At 42.7% G+C, this 27,612-nt stretch overlaps 1 protein-coding gene across 1 annotated transcript in view; it reads right to left on the reverse strand.

The window, feature by feature from the left end:
- Positions 1 to 25,466, reverse strand: part of CRADD (CASP2 and RIPK1 domain containing adaptor with death domain) — a 198,470-nt gene extending 173,004 nt beyond the window's left edge. Inside the window, exons 1-2 of the mRNA XM_040234406.1 lie at positions 25,320 to 25,466; positions 23,772 to 24,075 (exon numbers count right to left, since the gene is read on the reverse strand). Coding sequence (XP_040090340.1) covers positions 23,772 to 24,069 — 298 coding nt within the window. The 5' untranslated portion in view covers positions 24,070 to 24,075; positions 25,320 to 25,466. The remainder of the gene's footprint in view (positions 1 to 23,771; positions 24,076 to 25,319) is intronic.
- Between the last annotated feature and the right edge of the window lie 2,146 nt (positions 25,467 to 27,612).

The following is a 27,612-nucleotide window of genomic DNA, read 5'->3' on the forward strand; positions in this document are numbered from 1 at the left end:
CTCACAGGATAGACGTTGGAGAGGACATTTGGTGCAGAGAAAGGCAAAAGAAGGATGAGTTCTAGGTTTCTGGCTGAAACCATGGGAAATCAAGATTTCTGTTTGATGTAGCTTCTTCATTTCTTCTCCAGTTGGAGAGCTGGGATTATCAATAGAGCCTGCCCTTCTACTTCCTAATCTAGAAGTCTTTTAATTAAGAATATTAAATTGAGATTTCCAGATTGTTTCCAGTTTTGCTGTTCTGCTACTACTAATTACTCACACAAAGGTACAAAATAATTTCAAGATAAGTGTGCATTAAAAATCAAAAGCTTACACAAATCTATCTACACATGTGATGTAATTTCATGGAACTACACACATGTGCAGAGTGAATGTAAAAACTATCCCAATAAGGTCTGCATTTGAGTTAATGGTATTAAATCAATGTCAACCTCCTGGTTTGGGCAATGGACTACAGATATGTAAGATATTTTCATGGGGGGCGAGGGGGTGTGTGGTGTGGTAGCACCTGGGAACTGTTTCTACTAAAATTATTTTAAAGTAAAAAGTTATTTTTTGTAATCTTGTCTAAGGATACAGAACTAGGAGGAAAAAGGTAATATTTGAGCCTAGACCAACTGATTTCTAGTTCTTTTGACTATATTCTCCATTACTCAAATGTTCTTTTTTTAAATTAAAGCTATAGTTGATTTACAATATTGTTCTAGTTTCAGGTGTACAGCTTCATATTCTTTTCCATTATAAGTTATTACAATATATTGAATATAGTTCCACGTGCTATACAGTAAGTCTTTGTTATCTCAAATGTTCTTTAAATTAAAAGGACTTTGGCAGGGGTGGGGGGTGGGGTGGGAAGTAATACCTAATTGGCATCTGTTTTCTTCATCGCGCCTGTTTCCTTACTTTTGTAGCGGAGGAAAAAATTTTTCCTTCTTCCTTTCTAGGTTCTTTGGCTGGCCTAATAATTAAAGTGATCTACGACAGATTAACAGGAGAAAAAGAAATTTAATTTTATATGTACAGGACCCCAGTAAAAATATGAAACCCAAGGAAAAGTAGGGAAATTGAGCCTTATGTACAATCCTGAGCTAAGGAATGGGATAGGGGTCTGGGCTTCAAAGGGTAAGAGAGTACTTCAGTGGACAGATGAATTCACAAGAAGATCAGATGTTTAGTAAATAAGATATTTGCCCTGCCAAACAGATAAGGTCATTCAGATAAAAAACTAATCTCTGATAATAGTTCTCCTTCTGAGCCAGGCCTCCTGTCTGAATTCTTTTAGGTAGTTAAGGGAGAGGTACAAGTTCTTCTTGCATCTGCTGGGTCTTGACTGCCTTCAGCTCAAAACAATCCACATGCCAAAGTGGCACATTTAAGGGCAGCCTATTTGCTCTCCTTTGCTTTCTAAAGCATAACTGCCTTTTTGTCCGGGGCTGTTTTCACTTCTGCTCTCAAGAACACAGCACGCAGCCAGCAACCTTGGAGCGAAAATCTGCATTTGGTTGGCCCTGGGAGTCTGCAGCAGGTGTGAAACATTTTCTAAAACAATTAAAATGTCTACGCTTTCCTTTCCTGAGTTGAACAAAACAGTGCAAATGATTTAAGCCATTTGTGGACTGAATCAGAATTTGTTGTTATTGTTCAGTCACTAAGTCATGTCCAGCTCTTGGCAACCCCATGGGCTGCCGCCCGCCAGGCTTCCCTGTCCTTCACTGTCTCCAGGAGTTGGCTCAAACTCGTGTCTGTTGAGTCAGTGATGGCATCCAACCATCTCATCCTCTGTCACCCCCTTCTCCTCCTGCCCTCAATCTTTCCCAGCATCAGGGTCTTTTCCAATGAGTTGGCTCTTCACATCAGGTAGCCAAAGTATTGAAGCTTTAGCCTTAGCGTCAGTCCTTCCATGAACAGTCAGGGTTGATTTCTTTAGGACTGACTGGTTTGATCTCCCTGTTGTCCAAGGGACTCTCAACAGTCTTTCCCAGCACCAGTTTACCAAATCCGAATGGTCTGCAGTACAGAAAAGCCAGTGACCTCGGGGTGGGCGAGGTTATCCTGTTTGTCCAGGGCCACCAATCTCAAGGCCCTGCAGAGAACCATCAACAACGCCAAAGACCAGCAGCTGCGTCCCCGTCTGCCGGCCACCAAGGTCAGCGCCAATAAAGTGTGCTGCCTGAGGAGAGCTGTGCGGTTTTTGTTTGCACGTTTGTTTTGCAGGGGTAGAGGAAGGATGGAAGGAATGGTAGGACAAAGTGAATCATGCTTTAAGAAGCCTGGAGGCAGGAAGACCCTGAAAAGGAATCAAAGGACAGGTGGAGACATTTCCCTCTCACAAGGGAAACTTCAGGGTCATGTCAAGTTAAGCCACAGTCAGATGCCACGTGGGATTCTCAGTCCCCCGCCAAAGCCTATCACTCTCAGGACCCAGCACCAGCACCAACCTGAAGCCAACGCAGGAAGAAGTTTCTTAGTTAAGATGAGAAGTGGAATTAAAGTCTCTAATCACAACTAAAATCTGGGGGAAAATCTGGAGGATGGGGGCAGTTACTGAAGTCAGCCCTGAAAGATGGAAGTTAGAGGGATGCTTTTCTCTCTCCCTAGGCCAGTTTCCTCACATTCAAGCCTCACTCTGCAGCTCTATCAAGCCCAAATCCAATGCTTTGATAACAAGATCATCCACCAACTCATCTTCCCTCTTTTACCAGTCTCGTTTTTTAACAAATAAATAAATTCTTCCTTTGAGTCAAACAGTCTATGTGTTGTCTTTCTCCTCACAGAACCCACTTATTCAAGAACTTACTTTGTAAACAGGGCAGGTATGTAGCTCAGAAAACAAAAATGACATGGATGAGAAGACTACAAGTAGGAAGAAGAGCTGGATTTACTGGGGAAAAACTCATTCCATTTGCAATGCCATGGGTTTCATGATCAGCAAGGCACCCTGAGAAGAGGTCTAGGAGATAGCACTCAGCATCTACTTTGTCTAGACTGGTTTCTTCCCCAGTAAGGAAGGACTGTTAGTGTTACTCACTCAGTCATGTCTGGCTCTTTGCAACCCCATGGACTGTAGCCTGCCAGGCTCCTCTGTCCATGGGATTCTCCAGGCAAGAACACTGGAGTGAGTTGCCATGCCCTCCTCCAGGGGATCTTTCCTGACCCTGGAATAGAACCCAGGTCTCCCACACTGCAGGTGGATTCTTTACTGTCTGAGCCAGCAGGGAAGCCCAAGCAAAGACTACCTTCTTTAAAATCCAAAATCATCCTAGAAGCACTCCCTACTCTACCCTTCCCTCGACAGAGATCACGCCTGTGTGCTGCATGCTCTGGCGGACCTCAATTCATTGGTATTTCTTTGTAAGTTGCTGTTAAATGTTCAGAATTTCACGTACAGGTCACCCCTCTCTTGTAGTAGACTGCAGACTCCTTGTTCTACCTTCCATTTCTGATGAACCCCTTTCCTGCCTTTTGGAGCCCACAGGACTCCCAGAATACCCAAAATGTATTGTTAACAAATGCCTTAGGGGTTGAGAAACCCAATACAGCCCCATTTCTGAATAATGGACAGAAATAGCACAATGGCTATCTCAAGGAATGAACAGGAAGAAATTCTTACCCTTGCTTGGCATTACTTGTCAGGAGATTTGAGTTTCAATGATAATTTCCTTTAAAGGAGATGAAAACAAAGACAAGGTGGGGTGTTGTGGAAAAAAGAAAAATACACAAAATACCTAATGGATGGGAACAAAAGGCAAATGCTCATGACTGCAAACCTTGCTCAATTCTTTTTGTGGTTAGTACTTAAATGCTAACATTATCTCATCACCCCAATACTTAAACATCGTGAGACTAAACCATGAGTGAGTACACAGGATAAGCCGAAATTAAATCCTCGTGTGAATGTGCAGAGTACAAAGGAGTTTTATCTGTTTAGTTTACCTAATTCATTTTCTCTTATGTATAGTTTTAGAAATGAAAGAAAAGGTTCAATGGCGCTGGTATGACAAATCTCTTCTGGCAAAATTTTAGTCAAAAGGAACAGCAGAGATAATGACATACTTTCACAAGAAAAGTTTGCCCTAAGGAAAGGGCTCTCCAGTTTTGACTCTCAAAACAATTTTAGAACTAAGCATTAGCTTTAATCCGGCCCTCTGGTAAGCACCAAGAAAAGAAAGGTAAACAAAGCTGATTCCCGTCATGGAAGGCTATTTTCTGGCCTTCCTCACTCTTTATACGAAGAATGGGCAAACTTTCTCTGTAAAGGCCCAAAGAGTAAATATTTTTTAGGCTTCGTGGACCCCCAGGTCTCTACTGCAACTCCTCAGCTCTGCTGGCATGGCATGAAAGCTGCCACAGAAAACAGATAAACAAATAAGCATGGCTGTGTTCCAGCCAAACTTTCTTTATAGACCCTAAATCTGAATTTCATATAATTTTCACAGGTCAAAAGAAATGTTCTTCTTATTTTGTTTCATTTTCGTTTCAATTCTTTAAAAATAGAAAAACCATTCTTAGCTCACAGGCCAGACTGAAACAGGTAGTAGTCTGTGGCTCCCAAGGACTTGGCCACAGTTTGCCAATCCCTGCTTTACAGCAAAGACAAGGTGGTAACAAAAAGTCAAAAAGAACTTAGAAAGCGTCCAGCCTGTTTTTCAAAGGAGAAGGCCGCTGGGGAAGGAAAGAAGGGAGGAACAAGTGAATAAAAGAAGGGATGCCCACAAGAAATCAGAAGACTGTCGCCTGAGGGGAGAGGAACCCAAAGGAGGTGAAAGCTGGGAGGGAGGAGGGGGCAGTAACTGGTGGGAACAGAAAGAAGCAGGAGGCCAAGACACCTGGGCATTGGTGGGAAATGAAAGGGCAAAAGGGATGTCAGTGAATGACTAGCCTCGGGGACAGGATGCAGATTAAACTGTAAGAAAACTGAACAGCAGATTAATGGACAAGCGCAGAACTAAAGAACCAAGGCTGCTTACTCTGTGCACAAAACTGCTCTCAGCAGGCAAGGACAGTGTGCTGTTAGAAGCCTACTGAGGTATGTGCATGTTGGCGGGGCGATTTTTCTTTCTACTTTTATTTTGTACAGAGCTCCCAGGAATATCAGTTTAGTCTTCAAAGTCCTCTCACCTTTAAAGTGATACAGCCCTGGGCAGAGCTGGGCTTCAGCTCTGGGGCCCTGACCGCGGTACCCACTCCAGTACTTACCCTGTACCTCCACAACTGGCATTTTCAGCAAGAAGAAAGTTAGGGAACACCCTCCCATGTGAGATTTCATTATTACAACAGCTGCTAATAACACTGATAAAATGGATCAATACCCAAACAGACGGGTCAGAACTTAAAGCTTCATAGAGACCAGGGCAAATTCTGTTTTAAATCTGGTAAAATGAGTGGCTAATGAATAGCATCCAGCAAACACTAAACAGAAACTACTACAAAATGCCAAAGAATTACTTTCATGGAGGGTCAAAAACTAAACAGTTAGTATCTGCTGGCTATCCAGGAAAAGCTGAAAAATAAGATAAACTTTCATAAAATGTGATAATAGTGTTATGGGCTGACTTATCTTCCCAAAATTCATATGTTATATATTCATAAAATTCGTATGTTGAAACCTTAACCCCTAAGACCTACAACTGATGTATTTGGAGTCTTTAAAGAAGTAACTTGAGTTAAAATGAGGCCATCAAGGGGGCTTTAATCCAACCTGCTTGGTATTGTTATAAGAGGAAATTAGGACACTTGGAGAGACACCAGGGATGCACATATTCAGGGATGACCTTGGGAAGAGGAGGCAGGACGTCAGTCATCTACAAGCCAGGAGGCCGCCTCAGGAGAAACCAAACCTGCCCATAGCTTGGTCTTCGACTTCTGGCTTGCAGAACTGCAAGAAAATAAATTTCTGTTGCTTAAACCACCTGCTCTGGGTATTTTATTGTGGCAACCCAAGCAAAAAATATACACAGTCACAGCATATGGAGATTAAGAGGAAGGTGGGAGCAAATAGGCCACCACAGATTCGCTCATTCAACCAACATGTGTTAGCCCCACTAGGTATCCAGCAACATGCGAGGTTCTGGGTCTCTAAGGATGAAAAGCTAAATTCGTGCCTTTGCCAAATTCACTGCCTACTGGAGGACAAAATTCCACCGGAGTATGAATGCACTGTGACAGAAATGTACCCGAAGTCCTTTGGAAACACAGGAGTTTCTCAGCCAGCCAGGAAGTGGTCATGCAAAGCTTTAAGAAAGAGATGATGTCTGGAATAAGTGCTTAAAACAAACAACAACAAAAAGGCTACCTTCTGGTTGAGAATATATAGGAATATATTTTTGAACTGGAGAAAATCAGTACTGTTGAGGAGGAGAAAGCCTGATGAGTGAGAGGTCGGGTTGTCTTTTGGTCATGATGAGCTAACGGACCAAGGACTGAAGTGCAGCTATCTATTTGGGCTGGAGGCAGGGATTTAGAAGCAGTTCACCTTGACAGGGTCATCAAATCAGGGGTACAGATTGGTTTTGTCCAAGAAGAATGGTGCCAGTGACAGAAGAAGGATTTGATAGGACTTGGGAGAAGACAAGCATTTAGGAGGCAAGCAGACCAAGTCAAGAGAAGTAGTAGAGAGAGAGACAGGAGGAAAAACACAAGCCCAGAAAGGTGGCCACATCAAGAATGAGCGAGAGGGAGTCGCCATGTCAGATGCTGCTGAGACATCAGGTGTTGCCAAGTGGCAACCTGAAAAGTGAAGTCAATCAATTTAACCATAGGTCACTGATAACCTCTGTGAAAACAGCTGTAAGTGGCAGAAGTCAAATGACTGTAGCTTAAGAATAAATCACTGGATTTAGATGGGAGGATGTTCATGAAAACCCCAAGAAATAAAAGCTTCCTGAGTCACCTTCTGGGATGCATAAGTGGGGAAGAATCAGATGATATGGACACAGTTGCAAAAAAAAAATGGTGGAGGGATGGTGGCAGGGATGGGGTGGGGGGTTTCTCATTCTGTCTTCCAATACCTCTGGGAGCAAACTGAACAAAGAAGAGAAAGGTAAGAGGTATGACAAGGGAGAAAACAGCATTTACCATGGGGTGAAATGAAACTCACTCAGTCGTGTCCGACTCTTTGCCACCCCGTGGACTGTAGGCTGCCAGTCTCCTCTGTCCAAGGAATTCCCCAGGCAAGAATACCGGAGTGGGTTGCCATTCCCTTCTTCAGGGGATCTTCCCAACCCACAGAGCGAACCCAGGTATTCCACTTTGCAGGAGGATTCTTTACCATCTGAGTTACCACGGAAGCCCTTTACCATGGGGTATCAGCTAACATTAAAAATACTATCTACATATACACAGCATCTTATGCTGTAGAAGATTTGTTCATATCTCCTCTCATTTAACCTGAACAACTACTTTTGGGGAAAAGCAACAAGGCAGCTCTTTTTTAGAAACGTGTGTGTTCAGTCTCTCAGTCGTGTCTGACTCTTTCGTGACCCCATGGACCGTAGCCCTCCAGGCTTCTCTGTCCACGGGATTTCCCAGGCAAGAAGACTGGAATTGCCACTTTCTCCTCTAGAGGGTCTTTCTGACCCAGGGATCCAATCCGGTCTCCTTTGTCTCCTGCACTGGCTGGCAGATTCTTTTCCACTGGGCCACCTGGGGTGCATTTTACACACAAAGGAATTACATTCAGAGAAAAAAATAATAAACATTCCCCAAGGTCAAACAACAAACAAAAGGTAGGACTTCATCCTGAACCTAGACCCATGTCTCCAAAAGCTCACCAAGCATTTTCACTGAAGGAAGTATTAACTGGCCCTGGGCTGGCTCTCAGCTTCCTCATCAGAAAAAATGGGAACAAAAACAGTGTCTACTTCACACTACTGACACATGTAAAGCACCCAAAGGGGCTGGCTCACAATAAGGGTCCAATGAATGGGAGTCACTACCAGCTTAAAATCAATGAGCGTAATGTGTGCATCAACCATACCTCCTGTGTAACCAGTCTCGGTGAATTCCAGTAACTGTCCAAACCAGAAATCCGGGCATCATCCCAGAAACCACCTTCCCCTTCAGAGTTGAGTCAAGTAACAAGTCCTTCCAATTCAGTGCTTCTCAACCTTATTTCTCATTATTGTCTCCTAAGGAGATTTTCTCAACATTTTCCCCCCAATTGTATCCCTCCCATAAAGTTTTAATACCATGGGTGACTGTGTATCTGTTTATTACTGTGGCCGTTTAAAAAAAAAAAAATTAGAGGATAATTGCTTTACGGAAGTATGTTAGTTTCTGCTGTACAACAACGTGAATCAGCTACAAGCATACATATATCCTCTGCCTCTTGAGCCACCCTCTCACCCACCCCCATCCCACTCCTCTAATTCACAGACCATAAACCACGGTAACATCTATGAATTTTTTTACATCACCTCAACCAATTTTTGCCTGCTTGGGGCCATCTCCCTCACTGAGAACACCTGTACTAGTCCTTCTTCCAAAGTCTTTCTCGAGCACATTTCCCCTTTCCTCTCCTCAGCGCCAGTGCCTCCTCTTTACAGGTTTCCCTCTGAAATGTTCCAGCAGCTGCCGGCTTCCCAGCGTGAGCTGAGTGCAAGTCTGCCCCTGCGTAGCACTTCCTCAGAAGTGATCAGTTGTGCCCCACCCCTGCTGGACCTTTCCATGGCACTCAAGGTCCCTGCTGAGCAGTCCTGGGCCTGAACCCCTAGCCCCAGCTGCCACCCCCACCTCCTCACTAGGCAGCAGGCACACACAACATACAGCCACAGCCTCTGGAACATGGCACTTCCTGTTACCTCTACCTAGAATGCCCTTCCCCTTTGCCTGCCCCATGAGCTTCTACTTACTGCCTCGACACTCAACATAACAAGGTACACACATGCTCTTTAAAGCCTTTCCCAATTCTGTTTTACTGCAGGAGAACTAGAAATGCCACTGTCCCTTTCACACAGCACAACTCCAGTTACCTCTAATGATTATAACAGCAATAACTAACATCCTAACGTTCAACGAACATTAACTGAATGTGTAAAAATATACCAGGCTATTCTAAGCACTTCACATGGATCATCTCATTTACCTGGAGCACCTTGAGGGCAGGGATTATATCTTAATTTTTGTACCTGTTTAACTCTTGGCACATGGTAGATACTCAATAAATACTTGCTGAAATAATGCAGGAAGCAAAGTTTTAGAGTTTCTTATAACTGTTTTTTTCCCCCCTCTGGCTTATATAGCCCCTCCTACAATGGTTTATGGAATTTACACTGGTAATAAAAAGTGAGGAGGAATAGAATATGACTATTCTGCCCGAGGTTTTAACAGTTTCTTTGAAATATACGGATTTTGTTTTTTAAAAAAAGCTACTAGGAATGCCTTTCCAAGTGCAAGGGGGGGAATCTAATCTACAATTCAGAATATTTGCATATTTACAAATCTAGTCAATTCGAAGGATATAATTATATCTTAACATGCCATAGGGAAAGCCTTAATCACCTATAACCCCAAAGTTTGGGAAAAACAATGAAGAAAGATTTAGAAATACAGTAGTATTTAAATGCATACAAAGAGGAGACTTGGAAAAAAATCAGGTTATATAATAATCTAATGAAACACTTTGAAATAGAATACTCATAGAAAGATAAACAGAAAATACTTTAAACAGCAGAGTGAAACCTACTACTCACAGTTCCTTAAGAGTCACTGGAGAAGGTCATTTAAGTCCAATGCTCCCCACCCCCATCCTCTGCTAACTGAAATAGCAACCAGCCTTAATAATAACGTGAAAAGACGACTTCAAATTGATTCAGAAAGTTTTACTCTCTGAAGAAAATAAATATATTTTTACACACAGACACATAACCTTCTGGATTTTTTTCTCCATTTGTCATCATGTGGATTTAAGTGTTAGTATTAAGTAAATAATAACTTTTTAGAAATGACTAGAGTTCAAAAAAGAGAGAACTTCTAAAACAAAATGTCCTATGGCAAAAACCCAAACACTACATTTCACTAATCATTTATTATAAACCATGGTTTTCTCTGGGCAATAAGATTATGGGTGATTTCCATTTTCTTGATATCTATCTGGAGCCTTTCTTTTTTATTAAAAAAAAAAGGATTTATACTCAGAAAAAATCTATTTTCACTTTTAAAAGCATATTTTTTATTACACATTAAAAACATTTGTTATTAATTTACAAGTCACTTTCACGTTCAGTTCAGTACAGTCGCTCAGTAGTGTCTGACTCTTTGCAACCCCATGAATCGCAGCACGCCAGGCCTCCCTGTCCATCACCGACTTCCGGAGTTCACTCAGACTCATGTCCATCAAATCGGTGATGCTATCCAGCCATCTCATCCTCTGTCGTCCCCTTCTCCTCCTGCCCCTAATCCCTCCCAGCCATCAGAGTCTTTTCCAATGAGTTAACTCTTCACATGAGGTGGCCAAAGTACTGGAGTTTCAGCCTCAGCATCAGTCCTTCCAATGAACACCCAGAACTGGTCTCCTTTAGAATGGACTGGTTGGATCTCCTTGCAGTCCAAGGGACTCTCAAGAGTCTTCTCCAACACCACAGTTCAAAAGTATCAATTCTTTGGCGCTCAGCTTTCTTCACAGTCCAACTCTCACATCCATACATGACCACTGGAAAAACCATAGCCTTGACTAGATGGACTGATTTCCCATTTATGATAAGAAATATACTTATTTTAAACCACTACATCTGATAAGTCTATAAGGCCCCCAAATGATCAACATAGTCCCCTGGAAATGTGAGGTCTCTATCTCCTCTCTTTGAATCTGGGCTTCAGTACCACTTAACTGAAAGAGCACAGTGAAAGTCAACACTATGAGAGTATCCAGATCCAAGACTTAAACTAGCAGCTTCTACTTCCTGTCTTTTGAAAGTTAATCTCCATACTGTGAGAAACACCCCTGCCACCTGTACAAAAGACAATGTGGAAAGAAGCCAACAAGCAGCACCAATTTACCAGAATTGTGAGCAGCTCACCCGGGAAACTGGTCCTCCAGCCCCAAGTAAACCATCCCAGTTGGCACGTGGTAGGGCAAAAATGAGCTGTCCCTTCTAAGCCCTGTTCAGATTGCACATTCATGGGCAAAGCCACTAAGTTTTGGAGTAGCTTGTTCCAAGCAAAAGATAACCAGAACACCATATTACACTTTATGCATTTGCCTCCACCTCTCCCCAGTTACAATTTAAACACTTTGATGGGAATTCCCTGGTGGTCCAGTGGGAGAATTCAGAGCTTTCACTGCTGGGACCCTGGGTTCAAACTTCAGTCAGGAAACTAAGACCCCTATAAGTTTAAAAAAAATAAAAACCTTTTAAAAAATAATAAACTATTTGAGGATATGACTCTGCCTTTCAGTTCAGTTCAGTCACTCAGTCGTGTCCTACTCTTTGTGACCCCATAGACTGCAGCATGCCAGGCCTCCCGGTCCATCATCAACTCCCGGAGTTTACTTAAACTCATGTCCATTGAGTCGGTGATGCCATCCAACCATCTCATCCTCTGTCATCCCCTTCTTCTCCCACCTTCAGTCTTTTCCAGCATCAGGGTCTTTTCAAATGAGTCAGTTGTTCGCATCAGGTGGCTGAAGTATTGGAGTTTCAGCTTCAGCATCAGTCCTTCCAATGAACACCCAGGACTGATCTACTTTAGGATGGACTGGTTGGATCTCCTTGCAGTCCTAGGGACTCTCAAGAGTCTTCTCTAGCACCAGTTCAAAAGAATCAATTCTTTGTCACTCAGCCTTCTAATGGCTATGGAAAAACCATAGCCTTGACTAGACAGACCTTTGTTGGCAAAGTAATGTCTCTGCTTTTTAATATGCTGTCTAGGTTGGTTATAACTTTATAGCCATTCATTCAATAAACATATGAGGACTAACACATATGTAGACTATGTGAGGGGCTTCCTAGGTGGCTCAGCAGTAAAGAATCTGCCTGCCAATGCAGGAAACACAGGTTTGATCCCTGCATTGGGAAAATCACCCAAAGTGGAAAATGGCAACCCACTCCAGTATCCTTGCCCAGGAAAATCCCATGGACAGAAGAGCCTGGTGGGCTAGAGTCTATGGAGTCGCAAAGAGTTAGACACACTGAGTACACACACATGCAGACTATGCTAGATGGATTTTGCAAGTACAGAGATAAAAAAAAAAAAAAAAACAGCCTTTGCCTTAGAGAACATTACAGTCTATTTGCAGGGAGAAACAAAAAAAAAAAATGACAATTACAATCATGATCTCAAAGACTTAGCACAACAGCCAGCAACAGCAGATACTCAGTGAATGCTGCCTGATGAATGAATGAATGAACCAGGTTCTAAGAACTATTTTGTGAATTATGTAATTATTAATACCACAGTGATTCCTATTACTATCATCCTTTTACAGATGAAGTGTACCAATTAGCAACATATTATTTGGTGGCGGTTTAGTCGCTAAATTGTCTGACTCTTGTGACAGTCTCCTGCATTGCAGGCAGATTCTTTACCCCTGAGCCACCAGGGAAACCCCAACATATTACTTCTTAACTCTAAATTTACCCTCTTTGTCCTGCTTCATAATACTGGGGCTGGACCCTGCAAACATTTCTTTGTCAGACGGTACAGTGTTAGTTTTCATCAATAGAGGGCACTGGTGAGATACTGCAAGACAATTGCAGAGGCAGGGGCTTTTCATCCTGGTTTGGGATCCTCTGCTTCCCTGGTGGGTCAGACAGTACAGAATCTGCCTGCAATGGATTCCCTGGAGAGGGAATGGCTACTCACTCCAGTACTCTTGCCTGGAAAATTCCATGGACAGAAGAGCCTGGCAGGCTACAGTCCCTGGGGTCACAGTCAGACACGATTCAGCGACTAACACTTTCATTTTTCATTTTCACTTTTATCCCCTCTAAAGTGTACTACTGCATTCTCTATCAAGTTTCTCAACCTGGTAAGCTGCTCTTACAAACCAGTTCCAGCAGAACTTCCAGCAAGTTCACTGGCCACCAGCAGGCTGCATATTCATGTGGCAGTCACTTCATCTTCAATGAGGTCTGAACCTCAGTCTTGGGGGTGGAAAGGGGCCTCTTGCAAGCTCTTAGTATTGCATCCGTGAAAACTTAGCCCCTTCAGCCCTTGAAAAACTTAGCTTCTTCCATTTGTTATTCCTGCTTTCCTTGAAGACCTCTTTCACACTATTAGTAGTTAAGCATTGTTAACTTTTTACTAGTGTGTAAAGCTTTATATTAAATTTTCCTTATTCAAATTACTATGTGGTTTTTGTCTCTAGAATGGATTCTGGCAGGCACATGAAGGAATAAAAGGCCTCTTAAACAAATATGAGAGGCCTGAAGAAGCACATTTTCCCATGGCACCATCAAATGACTAATTAAGAATAAAAAGAAACTGAAATAGTCAACAAATAAAAATTGCCATGCCAATCTCTTTTAAAATCTATGTCTAATCACATTTCTTAGAAAACATATTTTATCTTTTTTGGTACTTCTTTCAATCTCCTATTTGGTAAACTGTTTAAAAAAAAAAAAATCAGTGCAAATATTGGCCACAGGTGAGACCCAAGGCAAGAAAGGGTCAGAAAATAAAGAAGCTGTGGCTAGCCCAGGTCAGGTCATCTAAGACATGTGACTCCAACCAGAACCAAGAACTGGAATTAGAGCAAGATTGCCTAGTGATCAATAAGACTGAAGGACCAGAGCATCAGTGTTCAAATCTGAGGTCTGCTACTACTGAGCTGTGTGACCTTGGTCAATTTATCTAATAACGATAATGTACCTACTTCAAAGCTCTATGAAGATAAAATTTATATACATAAAGCCCTGAGGCTAGAACTCTATCCAAATTATCTTTCTAACCTCCTCTCTACTTCAACGTACTCAATCCAATTTTCCCCCAATATCATCTGATTATTACTGATCAATCCCTATTGAAACAGATATTGAATACCTATTGAAAATCTGTATCTATCAAAAAAGTTTCAGAAGACCTATCTTCTTTCAAAACTGTTCTCCTTTACTCTTCCTACCATCCCTGGCCTTCAACTTGGACCCTGCTGCAATAAGATGTAGAATATTCTCCTTCCTTAAAGGGCTACCACTTCTTTCCAGGCCCACAAACATGGAACCTGTTAAAAATAAAAAGAACAGGAGTGATACAGTACAGCCGACATTTCTCAATCAGCTTTCACCTCTTCCTTGTGGATCTGTCCCTCCCTCACTCCATGTGACTCTGGTGTCCTAAGGGAAGGGCTCACAACTCAACACAAGCTAACCAGACTCTGAACCCTGGAAGAAGACGAAGTGGAGGAACTGAGCTGCAGACAGTCATCAATGCCCAGAAATCCCCAGGGTTGCCTCACTCCTGCCCTTACTAAGTCCGGGAATTTGAGCAACTCCTTTTAAGTTGTGAACTACCCAGTGCATGTTAGAGAAATTCCTACTTTTGCTTATGTTAGCAAGAGGTCTACTGCTTGAACCAGAGGGCCCACATACAAATCTGACTGACTTGCATCCCTTAGTTTCCCCATCTGTAAAGTTTCTGAGATACCTTCTGGCTCTAACCTTCCCCAATTCTGACAACAGGGCAAGCTCCAGAAGAGTGCTCTGACTGTTCTGAATTCCCCATAATAATGGCACCATTACCACCCAGCCCCCATATACCTTATGAACAAATGGGGGACTGAGAGATGCTTTCAAAGTCTTATATTTAGGTTATAAAACCACAAGCCTCTCGTTTGCCACTTGCTACATCTCAGCAGTATTATTTTGGTAACAGCGTCGCCACCCTCTCTGCTTTGGTGCTGAGCATAAATAGAACATGAACATTTCCAGGAATTGTCAACTTGGCACTTCTCACAAGGAGTTAAGATTTCTTTTAAAACACTAACAAAAATAAAGCCTAAGACTAAAACCTGCCCCAAACTTCTTCTAGAAGTTACATTTCCGTCTCAATTAAAATTTACTGTTTGGAAAAGGACAATGTACTCTTTTTTCCCTTCTGGGGGAGAAGTCCTCCAAAGAATCATATTCATATACTCCTTACTGCTCAAACTGAGGAACAAGTATAAACACAGCTGCCTATTAAAATTAAGTAAAGGCAAACATTCCTGCAGCTAGCTACAACAGCAGCCTACGAGTCTGAACTATACCCATAAAAAGAGAACACTACCTTGCTAAACGTACAGTTTAACTGAGGCCGAGCCACCAGAAAAGCTGGTTGTTGCAACTGATGACTTTCCACAGCATGATTTAGGAGCTGCAGAAATGGGGCCTGATTCCAGGATTAGCAGAGCTGAAGCACCATCTCCCGACCATAGCCAAGAAGATTGAGTTTTTTTGTTTTTTTACTCTCAAGGTACCCAGGGGCCTGTTCCTTGACCCCATATGGCCTCAAATTACACACTACTCCTCCCGCTAAAATAAAAGGATAAAGTGAGAGATGCGGGAGAAAGAGACCAACCAGGAATTAGTCTTTAGATAATACGCAGGGAAGAGAAAGAAAAGCCCCTGACGCTGCGCTTCTGAGACAGACTGGAGTAGGGGAAAGGAGGGGAAAGCAGACTGGCAGATAACAGGCTCTGAAGCACCACAAGCTCTCAGCATTAAGCAGGAGAGAAATGCGAAGTTTGAGAAAGTGTCTTTACAGGACATGAATCAGCAGTCTTTGAAGTCAAAGTCTCTAGATTCCAAATTAGGCTTAACTATGTTGTATAACCTTGAGCAAGTGCCTTAACATCTCTGTGAGTGAGGGTAATAATAATACCTTCCGCCTCATCAAGTTACTGTCAGGATTAAATGAATTAATAAATGCAAACTTCCTGGCACAGTGCCAGATGCATAGTAAAGTAAGCCCCCAATAAATACTGTGATTATTATTCCACTAGTATTCTTTGAGGCTCTTGCAAGACACAGAAAAGACTAAAACTAGTTTTTTATTATAAATTGAAACTGGGCAGACAGACAGATTGTCTGACCAACCCACAGACAGACAGACCAGGCCGGTCTCGGTCTTGACGACGGCCGTTTGCGCCTCTCATCCCCTCATCCATCCTTAAGCCACCATAAGCTCCCTCTGAGGCTGACTGTGGCGCTAGTGGTAAAGAACCTGCCTGCGGATGCAGAAGATGCAAGAGATACAGGTTCAGTCCCTGGGCTGGGAACATATGCTGCAAGAGGCCATGGCAACCCACTCCAGTATCCTTGCCTGAAGGATCCCACGGACAGAGGAGTCTGGTGGGCTACGGTCCACAGGGTCACAAAGAGTTGGACATGACTGAAGCAACTGAGCATGCACGCAGCATAAGGCTGACGGCAACACTCAACTCACTCTCCGCTGGCAGCTTCTGTCTCCATTTGAACACAGCTTGATCTCCAGCGCTCACAGTACTGTGGGCGGTCTGTAATTACCAAACAGTGTGAACAGACAATGAAAGTAATTCCCCCAAATCCAAATTCACCAGATAATTCAAAACCCTCCCATCAGCTTTTCTCTATGAACACAGAGCCTATGAAGCCCCACAGAGCTCTAATGGAGTTTAATGTTGGTAGTAGACTCACACCTGCATGGGGTATGAAATGCTAGAACATTCTTAAGCTACACTGTTTATGGAATTCAAAGAATTACAAACAATGGTGAGCACAGAGTTAAAACAAAACTACCTATCCTTCTTCATCTCCATTCCTACCTCCTTTCATGGTCCCCCACCTGAAAATAAGAGCAACTCTTCAAGCAAGCACAAAGCTTTGGGAGGCCCATTCCTGGGAAGCAACAGGTGAAAAAGGAGCCCAATCTGATGGTGAGGTCTTTAGGCTTTCAACCTTGGCGACACTTTAAAATTCCCTAGGAAAGTGTTAGTGCCTGTGTTTGCACCTCTGTCTTTAACACCACTGCCCAGACCCCACCTCCAAAGATTTCGGCATGAACTGGCCTGGGGCAAATACTGAGGATCATTGGTTGTTGATGTTTTTTTTAAGCCAGAGTTGAAAAACACCAAGCTAAATCAACCCTGACTGATCAGCATGATCAGCATGACTGATATAGCCAAGCTACCCATACATCCACAGGAGAGAGAAACAAATATCACAGGGAGGATTTCAAAAAGGAAATAACATTAAATCCATTTTTTAGAGTGATATGAGGCATCCCTCCTGGGGAGAGACCTGTCACATGGGCTGCTGTTCCTAGAAAGAGCTACAGTTTGCTGCCAACAGATGCATTATTTCATCAGCCCCATAAATACTTGATAAAAGTCTTCCGCTCTTCCTTTATGTCAGCCTTACAGAAGAGGGGAAGGATGGGGTGGAAGGAGGAGCTTTCTGACAAAATGTAAGGCTGACCCATCAAAAATTTCCTTTTAAATGATTAAAATTGGCATCGATAAAAATATTTTAGGAAAATCTCACCCCAGTATACCTCAAAAAACCTTTGAAATTTTCCTCTTAAAATGAAGAGAAAAGCATAAGTATAATTTTTTAAAGGCTAATTTCGATTACTAACACCACAGCTTAATATAGTTCCATTTCTCAGCCAGTAGGGAGCCAAAATTACATAGCAAATGTCCTAAATCCAGAGTCAAGAGGCCTGGGTTCTGGTCTTGACAACAAATTACATTAGCTGTGTGATTGTGGGCAGGTTGCCTTCATCTCCCTAGCCCCCAAATTTCTCAGAGAAAAACTAGATGATCTTTGATCATCACCTTCCCAAACTTAAAGTGCAGAATACCAGGATGTTTCTCCATTATGCCATTACATTAGCTAGTGAAGGCATTTACAATTTAGACAACTTAAAATTAAGTCATTCTCACAATTCTGCTAGTAAATTTAACCAGTTGCCAGCCACTGTGCATCCACTGAATAAGCAAAACAGTAAAGTACCTTGACTAGATCTTATATTCTGTCTGAAGGGTGGTTGGAGCCTTTCTGCCCCAACTATGCCAGCCACACTAAGCTTCCTGTCCCCAAACTCCCGTTGTTCTTTTTAAAACAGAAAATACATGAAAAACATCTTCACACTTTTTGCTGTATCTCATACCATTATTATTTTCTTAGTATTTTCCTTTATGTTAACTCATTTCTAAATACCATGTGTTTTAAAGGAACTTCAAAAATAGAAGCCTGTTTTACTTGTCATAAATGGAAGAAAACCACTACAATAATACAAGAAAAAAAGAAAGCAAAACAACTGAATTCTAACTCAATACTGCTGTCCACAAAAGGCTTTACGCATGAGGAGCTTTTTCGGACTATTAAGAAGAAAAATTGTCAAGGGTTGCAAGAGACGTAACAGAAATACTTGTACCAGATGGAGGTTTTCCTTTGGATTAAAACAGCATTAATTCCATGTCCATATATCACCTGAAATTATTTTAAGAACCACCCAAGATCATGGCTGTGCACGCATCTTACATTCCGGGAAGCACAACGACAAACAGCCGAGACTGGGCCTTAGCGACCAGCCATAGGATGCAGCATCTCTCCGAAAGGAAGGCTATTCGCCCCAGAAAGTTCTGGGCTCTAGCCATGCTGTCACTGGGGCTCCCACTTGAGTTCCTTTGCACTTGTGGTCCCCTCTATCTGAAAGCTTTTCCTCCAGGCGTCCACTCTGTTGAAGAATTTAGGTCTCTGCTGAATGTCCTCCCATCAAAGCAGCTTCCTCTGACCACCCCATGTACTGTGGAAAGCCTCTCCTCACCACCCCGCAAGCTGTTCTTCTTCAAAGCACTCTCACCTGATGAATTCTTCATTCACTTGCTTGTGGTCTGTCCCCATTAGATTACAGAACAGTAGGAGTCCAGAAGAGCGGGGGCTTTGTTTACTACAGTACCCCTAGCACCCAACGTCTGGCATGTGGTCAAGACGAATATTTGCCAAATGAATGAATGGATCTTCTCAGTTGATTTGGAGAGCCTTCCTGTGTCTTTATTAACTACTGCCTGGCACTTACTTAGTCCTCAAGAAGTATATGATAATTGTGCTGGAGACACACAGAAACTCGGGCTCACCGCAGACTCTGCCTTTAGCAGGAGGAGGGGTCTTGCTCTGAATGCTGACACAGCACACCCTCTCTAGGACACAGGATGCCACAGAGTGAACTCTACTCAGCCACAGAGGAAGGGTCTGAACAGACCATGAGTCTGATGAACTAAGATCAACCCTGAACTTACCAAACCCAGGTTGTGGTTTAGTTGCTAAGTCATGTTTGACTCTTGCCACCCCGTGGACTGCAGCCCACCAGGTTCCTTTATCCGTGGGATTTTCCAGGCAAGAATACTGGAGTGGGTTGTCATTTCCTTCTCCAGGGGATCTTCCGGACCCAGGAATTGAACCAGGGTGTTCTGCACTGCAGGCAGATTCCTGCATTGCAGGCAATTCTTTACTAAATGAGCTAAGAGGGAAGTCCCAGAGTAGGTATGAATTCATGGTATGATTCAAAAATCCCACCCTAGAAATCTCTCTAATAAACCTATTACAATACCTACAGTTTTGGTTTTTTTTTTTCCCTTTATTGCTCAGTAGCTTCAGGTGTATCCAAGTATACATCTGACAGCCTGAGTATATCCCGAAACAGTGGCTGGTGCAGTTCTGCGTGGTCACACAAGGCCAGCTCCAAAAGGGACAGGCTGAGTCCTGGAGACTCTGGGGTAGGGCGGAAACAAGCCAGCTCTACATCCTGCTCTGGTGAGGGCAGCCACACAGTCCAGGGCAAGGGTCCATGGCGAGAACCAGCTCAGGCAAAGTTACAACAAATGTCAGCCCCAGGACAGCTACTCCAGCAGGCATCTGATACTAACACAGGAGGCAATAAGCTGCATTCCAAGGTATCTGTCCTTCATCCTTGCTGTTGGCTAAGACACTATAAAAGCAGAAATTTAGCCCAATGAGGAAGGAAGGAAAAAAAAAAAAAAACTCTTGAGCCTAAAAAGGACTGGAATTAAAAGAAGAGCTGCCAGGCTGACTGTTAAGTGGGAATTACAGCAGAGACCCAGTCCCACAGCCAGGGCCAACATGGTAGAACAGAGAGTCCTTGGGCCCAGAAGTCTTACCCAGCTGGTGAGACTAGGCTGCTGACAAACCTCCTTTCCAGATCCAGATTAGCTCAGGCACCCGCATGAGCTTGTCAGCCTAGACAAGGCCCATGAGTAGTGGGCAGCCAGGCAGGCAAGCACACGCACGTTTACCCCGATTCAGCACCGTCCTCACCCTTTCAGTGACCTGCCAGGAACCCAAGGAGGATTTCCAGCTGATCTAGTGTCTAGTGTGTGACCTTGGCCAGTAAGGGACACACTGTGAAGCGTTCCTTCCACGGTGCCAAAATGGATTAAGTCATTGTATCACCAGAATTCCTCTTTTAAAATATAAAAGTCTTTATAAGGTGAGAAAAACAAGAAGTCAATTATCCATTAACATGCTGGGCTTTTTAAAAAATATACAACAAAAATAGGGATACCCATTATCTAGGCATAGTCGGAGACAATCAAAGATTTAAAGTATTTTTTCTTTGGTGTTTGCTTTTTTGTTTTTATGTTTTGGGATTTCCTGGCGGCACAGTTTAGAAGAACAGAGAGGACCAAGATACAACTTGATTCTTTTCTAAAAAATGACACCCAGAAAATAAATTAAAAGCAACTAACTGGAATTAATCACCAAATATGGCCTTTGAGGTAGCTCAAAGTTTACAAGTGAAACACAAAAATTAACCAGACAAACAAGGAAAACCAAGAACCAAACAAGAAGACCAAAACAAGAAAACTTTTTATAAAATAAAATCAGTTCATGCAGGTCAGTCAGGATTGACCTCTTGGCCAAAGAGAAAGCCATTCCTCCCCATTTGTTTTGAAAGCCTCCCAAGAGGAGACCACCAAGCCTACACAAATTAATTAATAATTGCAACCAAAATGAGTAAGAAGTCAGAAGAGGTTCAGGTATACACACACGTATATATAAGCACCACATTTTCCTACATTCCAATTCCTCAAAATTCAAATATGCCTTTTAAAAAATTTAAATGGACTATTTAAAAGCTTATTAAAATTACTCCATTACAACACCGAAGCAGCACAGGGATCCTGGGAAATAGGCCTCTGGGTCCATTTGCAAGTTTTACAGGGACATTAAACTGAAGGCATTTCAAGTCTAGTACTCGTCACAGAATGTTTTTAAATAGATTTCCAATTCAGTCCTAATTTAATTTTATAATTAAAATACTGCCATCAAATTAACTGATTTAAAAACTTAAGGTTTAAGGTCTTAAATAAAGAAGGCTGTTAACTAACAACTCCTTTAAAGTATATCATTTCCTCTATGCCTTATATATATAGATAGTGCTGAAACTTATGGTGTAGCGAATTTTCCATAACTCTTGCCTGGAGAATCCCATGGACAGAGGAGCTTGGTGGGCTACAGTCCACGGGGTCGCAAAGAGTCGGACACAACTGAGCGACGAGACTTCACTTCACTTCATGTTGATTTTAAAAGTGAATTTTATAAGATGGAAAATAACAAAGTGAAGAATGGAATGATAAACTCGAAATTTGGGGTTTATTAGGGAGTGGAGGCTAGGGATGAGCTAAGATTGGGAGGTCACCCAGGGGTCCTCAAAGGCCATGCAATGATTTTTTTAACTAAGTGACAGGGAAATGGGTGTTCACTTTACCATTATTCTTCATACTTTATTATATTTTGTAATCTTACTTAAAAGTATTCAAGAATTTTTAAAACACTATTTAAAAAGTGAGTTTGTGTAATTGCCACTGTGGGAGATACACAGAACATGACATAAATCAAACTCTCTCTTCAGGATATTTTTTTCAATAGCAGTGTTACTCAACAAGAACTAAAACAATGAAGAGGACTTCATTTGTGCAGCAGCCAACCTATTGTTCCATTTGACCACTTCCACAGAATTAACAAATTAATGTTATTTTTCCAAACTTCAATTTTTTGCCCACTCTAATGATTCATACTGCTCACTTAAAAAACTTTTTTTCTTCAACATCTCTGTTAACTTTCACATTAGTAAAAGAATAATTTCAATTCTTATTGTTGTTTGAATGAACTGCAAGAAATGAAAATGGGGTCACACCTCTTTGAACAACATACAAAAGTACTATTTACAACACCCACAATGACTATGAAATTAAATATTTTGGTAGTAATAAGCTTTCAGTTTGCCTGTTTTGTTGTTTCCAATTATGTATTGCCAAGAGGAACCTCTAAGTCAAATACAATGTAACATAGACTCCCTAACATTTCTTTTGCCATTTCCCCACTTCTACGTTATTTATTCTGTTTTCAATCAAGTGGTAGAAACATCTTAGCTACTTCAGTTTGGCTTTGTTCACACACCTGGAATATTTTATTTTGTAAGGATAATCCAATCTGAAAACTGAAATATTCAATTCAATTGAATGAAATGAAAACATTTTTGCTTTTTCCACAGGGGTTTTACAAGGCCTTCCTAAGTCAACCAGTTCTCTCATACAGATCAAATATTCAGACATATGCCATTAATAGAAATAGAAGAATTAATCAGTATTACTTAATACACGTGGTCTGGAAAATCATTCAAAATATGAGGACCATGGGACAAAAATAACAAAGTGAAGTGAAAGTTGCTCAGTTGTGTCCAACTCTTTGTGACCCCATGAACTAATACAGTCTATGGAATTCTCCAGGCCAGAATACTGGAGTGGGTAGCCTTTCCCTTCTCCAGGAATTCTTCCCAACCCAGGGATTGAACCCAGGTCTCCCGCATTGCAGGCGGATTCTTTACCAGCTAAGCCACAAGTGGTCTTTCTATTACTGGTATTTTTTTACCAGTTATATTGGTGTTTAAAAAATAGCAACAACAAATTCTGGGGACCCCTAAGCTGGAGTAGTTCTAACTATCATTGCTATAAAAACCTTAGCTTTCTTTCTTCCTTCTTTTTTTTTTTTTTGGCCAGTTCAGTTCTCTGCTCCTCAGTCTCTGCAGAAAGTAGAAGACAGGAAGGTGTCAAGCATGAACAAGTGTTTCCTATCACATCTTCTTCCTGCTACAAGCCAGGCTGATAGCACCAGGACTGTTTCTCTTTTCCATAGCTTCCAATTTTCCTTAAAATCAAAATGAGACACCTACTGCCCACCCCAAAAAACTGCTGTCCTTATAAAATTATATATTCTGGGTGTTTGAACAAAGCCAAACTAAAAAGAACGCCTTTAAATCAATAGACTTTAAAAACAAACTAAGCCAACATTCCAAATAATTCCCGTTGGCCACGCAGGACAGGGAACAGGTGCAGGCGTGCCTTCCTCGAGGCGGTCTCCTTCAGGAGTCTGACCTTTTCCAGCCAGCCATTCTGGCACCCCACGAATCAGTTATCAAGAAGCCGAAAGCCTGCTTTCCCATCTACACTTTCTAAATGGCTCCTGATGCCAAGGACTAAGATATGACCTGGCTCTCACATGAGAGCATGCCTCCCAAGTTACCTGCCAAGTTTCCCTGGAAGTATTTCTAAATGTATCCTCTGAGTTCCCTCCTCATCCTCTCTATCCTGGGCCGTTCCTCCCTCCTTCCCTGCACTTCATAATTCCATCTCCTCATCTGGTCCCTCCAACAGCATGTGCCTTCAGACCAAACTTTTTACCCACTTTCAGGATCCACTGACCTCCACCCAGACTAAAATCTCAACTTCAAATCCAAAGGGCATAGTTCCAACAATTTTGGAGCTGGCCTGGAGTGAACTTTTTGAGGCCTACCTGCAGGCAGTTCAACTAGAGCTTCTTCTCTTGCCTTCTCCAGCTTCTCCCTTACCCAAGGGAATTCCTGCAGGGAATCTAGGAATGCATCGAAGGCTTTAGGACCTCTGGAAGGTAGGATATCCAGCAGTAGCATTGTTTTCCGGAGGCCTGTGGCTTGAGCTTTAATTTCTTGAACGTGGCTTTCTGTCAAGACCCCTTCCTGATAAAGATACTGGAGGACTAGCCCCTCCACCAGTACCTCTGCACCCAACTCCAGGCGAAGGGAACGAAGCACTTGCTTGTCTCTAGCCTCCATTTCCCCCTGGTAAGAGACAAAATGGTAACTCAGATCACAGGAAGTCTGATGAGCCCCTAAAGATAGTGTCTTACAGTGCAAGCTCCTTAAGGTCATGGACATCTTTGAACCCTAGCAAAGCACCAGGCCACGGTGGCTGTTAAGCCAAGTTGAATTAATTTTGAATGGTTCAGAACATGATGAACAGCACTGAACATGAATCATCTTCTCTGTTTTTCTTTTCTACACAATGGGAACCTAGCTCCATTCCTTGTTCTATAAAGAGATTTGGGGAAAAGTGGATCAGAGACCCTGCTTAAAAAGCAACTTTTATCTAAGGATTACAGAGGAGCATTTCATTCTAAAAAACCTAGGAAGAAACAGCGCTTTTATTTTAACATTGACATCATCAGAGATACCCACCACCACAGAAACGGCCTACATGCACGCAAGTGCCCTTTAGACAGTGTGCTTTTGCAGAACCTGAACAACAGTGGGAGTGGAGCCAGAAACCGGCAGGTTCCAGTAAGTTTAAGGGTCATTTTCCCTAAGAGAAAAGGCCTGTACATCACTGCCTTCAAGGAAAACATGAAGCGTTCATGCCCTGTCTACGGTATACATCTTCTATCTACAATCACAGGTGCCAGCCCTTTGTCTGGAAGAATTTCGAATCTCCATCACAACACTGTCATGGCATGTATGGGGCATTTAATGTTGTGGGGTTTTTTCCTCTAAAAGACTAAAAATAAAACAATCCACACGCCATTGAAGGCTTGTTTCCAAGACCACAGCACCATTGAGGAGAGCAATGGCTAGGAGAGTAAGTGGCGGGGAGGGGCCGCGAGGGCGGCAGGTGGGGCCTCGTGACACAGAAAGTACAGGCACCGCGGGCGACCCTGAGAGGCGGCAGGTGAGCAGAGGGGTGTGCACCTTGGCGGCCCCCGCCCTTGTGGAACTTCTTTTCATTCCCTTCCTCACCAGCTGAAGCTCTGTGGTATTAGGAACGGGAAGAACTACGAAAGATTTTCGGGAAAACTGACCCGCTAAAAAAGGGGTGCTGGGAATGACTTGCAGAGCGGACCGAAGGGAGAGCGGCCCGAAGGGAGAGCGGCCCTGTACCCGCCCCCACCGCCACCCCAACCCGGCCGGCTCCGAAATGCCGCGAGGAAGCTAGCGAGCGTGGGAGCCGCACAGGGACCAGGCCGCAGACGCCACGGCGCGGGGTCCTTAAGAAAAGATGGTTGGGGGGTTGCCAGTTTCCTGTTACTTACGTCTGCAAACAAGTATCTTAAGGGAAAAAAAAAAAACTGCAACCGGAATCCAAACTGTCAGGGAACCTGTACCATAAGCACCATCTTTGTTGAAGGCAAAGAACCTCTGAACAGGAAGTCGTGACTCCATCTTTGTTAAGGGCAGGCACAGGAAGTACTGTGGTCGTCTTTATTGGTGGCCCAGGATGAAGCCTTTTCTGCCATGTTCGCTATGGGTAAATAAAATAACCACCTGGAGGTGGAAAATAGCATCATTTAGGGGATTATCTAAGGAAAGGAGTAATTGGATAATTGCATTTTAACGCATTATCTCCACCTGGGTCTTGTACTCAACTGACAGATAGTTGGGCCTCAAAAGTCATCTTATCAGGGAGGCCTTCCAGGACCACTGTTATTCAAAGCAGTAGTTTCGACCACCAAACTTTAAAATTCCAGTATTCACCTCCTCATCTACTTAGTTCCAGCTTTGTTTTTATCTGGAATATGTGTCATTATCTTACTAAAACTTTTACTTATTCATTTATTCCCCACCCAACATAAGATAATTCCTTTATATCACAGGGGTACTGCCCACAAAGAGTTACAAGTCAGTCAGGATTCAGTTTCAGCAATCAACTAGCTATTCTGGAAAGAAAGGGGTTTGTCGTGAGAAATTCGGGACGATTACTGTCATTAGAAGGACTTCCCTGTAGCTCAAACAGTAAAGAATCTGCCTGCAATGCAGGAGACCAGGGTTTGATCCCTGGCTCAGGAAAATCCTCTGGAGAAGGGAATGGCAATCCACTCCAATATTCTTGCCTGGAGAATTCCATGGACAGAGAAGCCTCACGGGCTACAGTTCATGGGGTCACAAGTCAGGCACGACTGAGAGACTGTCATTAGAAGGGGCTTCCTTGGTGGCACTGGTGGTAAAGAACTCATCTACCAAATGCAGGAGAGGTAAGAGACAGGTTCCATCCCTGGGTCAGGAAGATCCCCCAGAGATGGGCATGGCAACCCACTCCAGCATTCTTATTTGGAGAATGCCATGGACAGAGGAGCCTGGCAGGCTAGAGTCCATAGGATTGCAAAAAGTCTGACAGGACTGAAGTGTCTTAGCATGCACACACGCACACACAATCATCAGAAAGGCTGGAGGGGGTCTTGACATCTCAGATTGACTCCCTAAACAAGACTGCCAAAACTGGAACGTGGAGTTTACAAGTCAATCACTCCTGTAATGAGAAAGGCAAGAAACCCCCACTCCATAGTCCTACCCTCTTCTCAACACTGATAGAAAAATGACTGACCATCAATGGAAATGTAAACCTCCCTCCTGAAAACATTCTAATTTTTGTAACCAGTTTAGAGTATTACTATACCATTTTACTATGCCAGTGACAATACTTTTACATCCAGTGGCAAGTGTTATAATTACCATTTTACATATGTGAGGACTATGGAATCAAAGTGGTCAAGTGTCTTAACCAAAATTTCACAGCCAGCAAAACCTGAATAGGTTTTGAATAGCAAAACCTGAATTCTAACCACGTCCTTCTGATATTATGCTCTTTCCAGTACACAGTACACTTCACACCCCTGCATGGTGAAAAGTCTACTGTTCTAATGACAACCAAAATATTAGAAGTCATTCTTGTACCACCTCCTACTCTTGATACTCTTGAGTTCCAGGTACCCTCTTTACTCTCCCCTATTCTTTCACTCTGGAATTTCTGTCCTTTCCTGGGGTGTGTTAACTTTATTCTCTGTGTTCATCCAGTTAAAGTGCAGACCTCTTGTGGCAGTGCCAATAGCTGAGGTTATTGACTTTGTGGGGAGGAAAAACTGTATTTTTTCCAACTCTAAACTTTGATAATTTTCAAACATATAGCAAAGTTGAAAGAAATAAGATCAAAAACACCCATATGAAAATACCTATTTTAAAAACACTTCTTAATGACTCATTATGTTTGGAAAGGCTGAGATCTCCTAGGAAAGAGAAGGAAACATTGCTGATGACAATTGGAGGAGGTTGGAGGCCAACAATGGCTTCCATGAGAGCTCACAGAAGAGAACAGAGAGACTGCATGAAAAAAGTTAGTGCAGGAGCTGAGGTACATGGAATCTTTATGGTTAACAGCCTGAGAGGTTGGCTATTAAGGGTCCTACATCCATAGGTGAAACCACTGACCATCAAATTCCCCTTCCAGTGGAAAACTGAGGTAAGCATCCATGCTGCCTCCTAAGTGACCAGACTGCCTCTCTGATTAGACTGCTGCTGCTGCTAAGTCGCTTGAGTCGTGTCCAACTCTGT

Source organism: Oryx dammah, unplaced genomic scaffold, assembly GCF_014754425.2.
Source record: "Oryx dammah isolate SB20612 unplaced genomic scaffold, SCBI_Odam_1.1 HiC_scaffold_29, whole genome shotgun sequence".
In the NCBI taxonomy this organism is placed as follows: Eukaryota; Metazoa; Chordata; class Mammalia; order Artiodactyla; family Bovidae; genus Oryx; species Oryx dammah.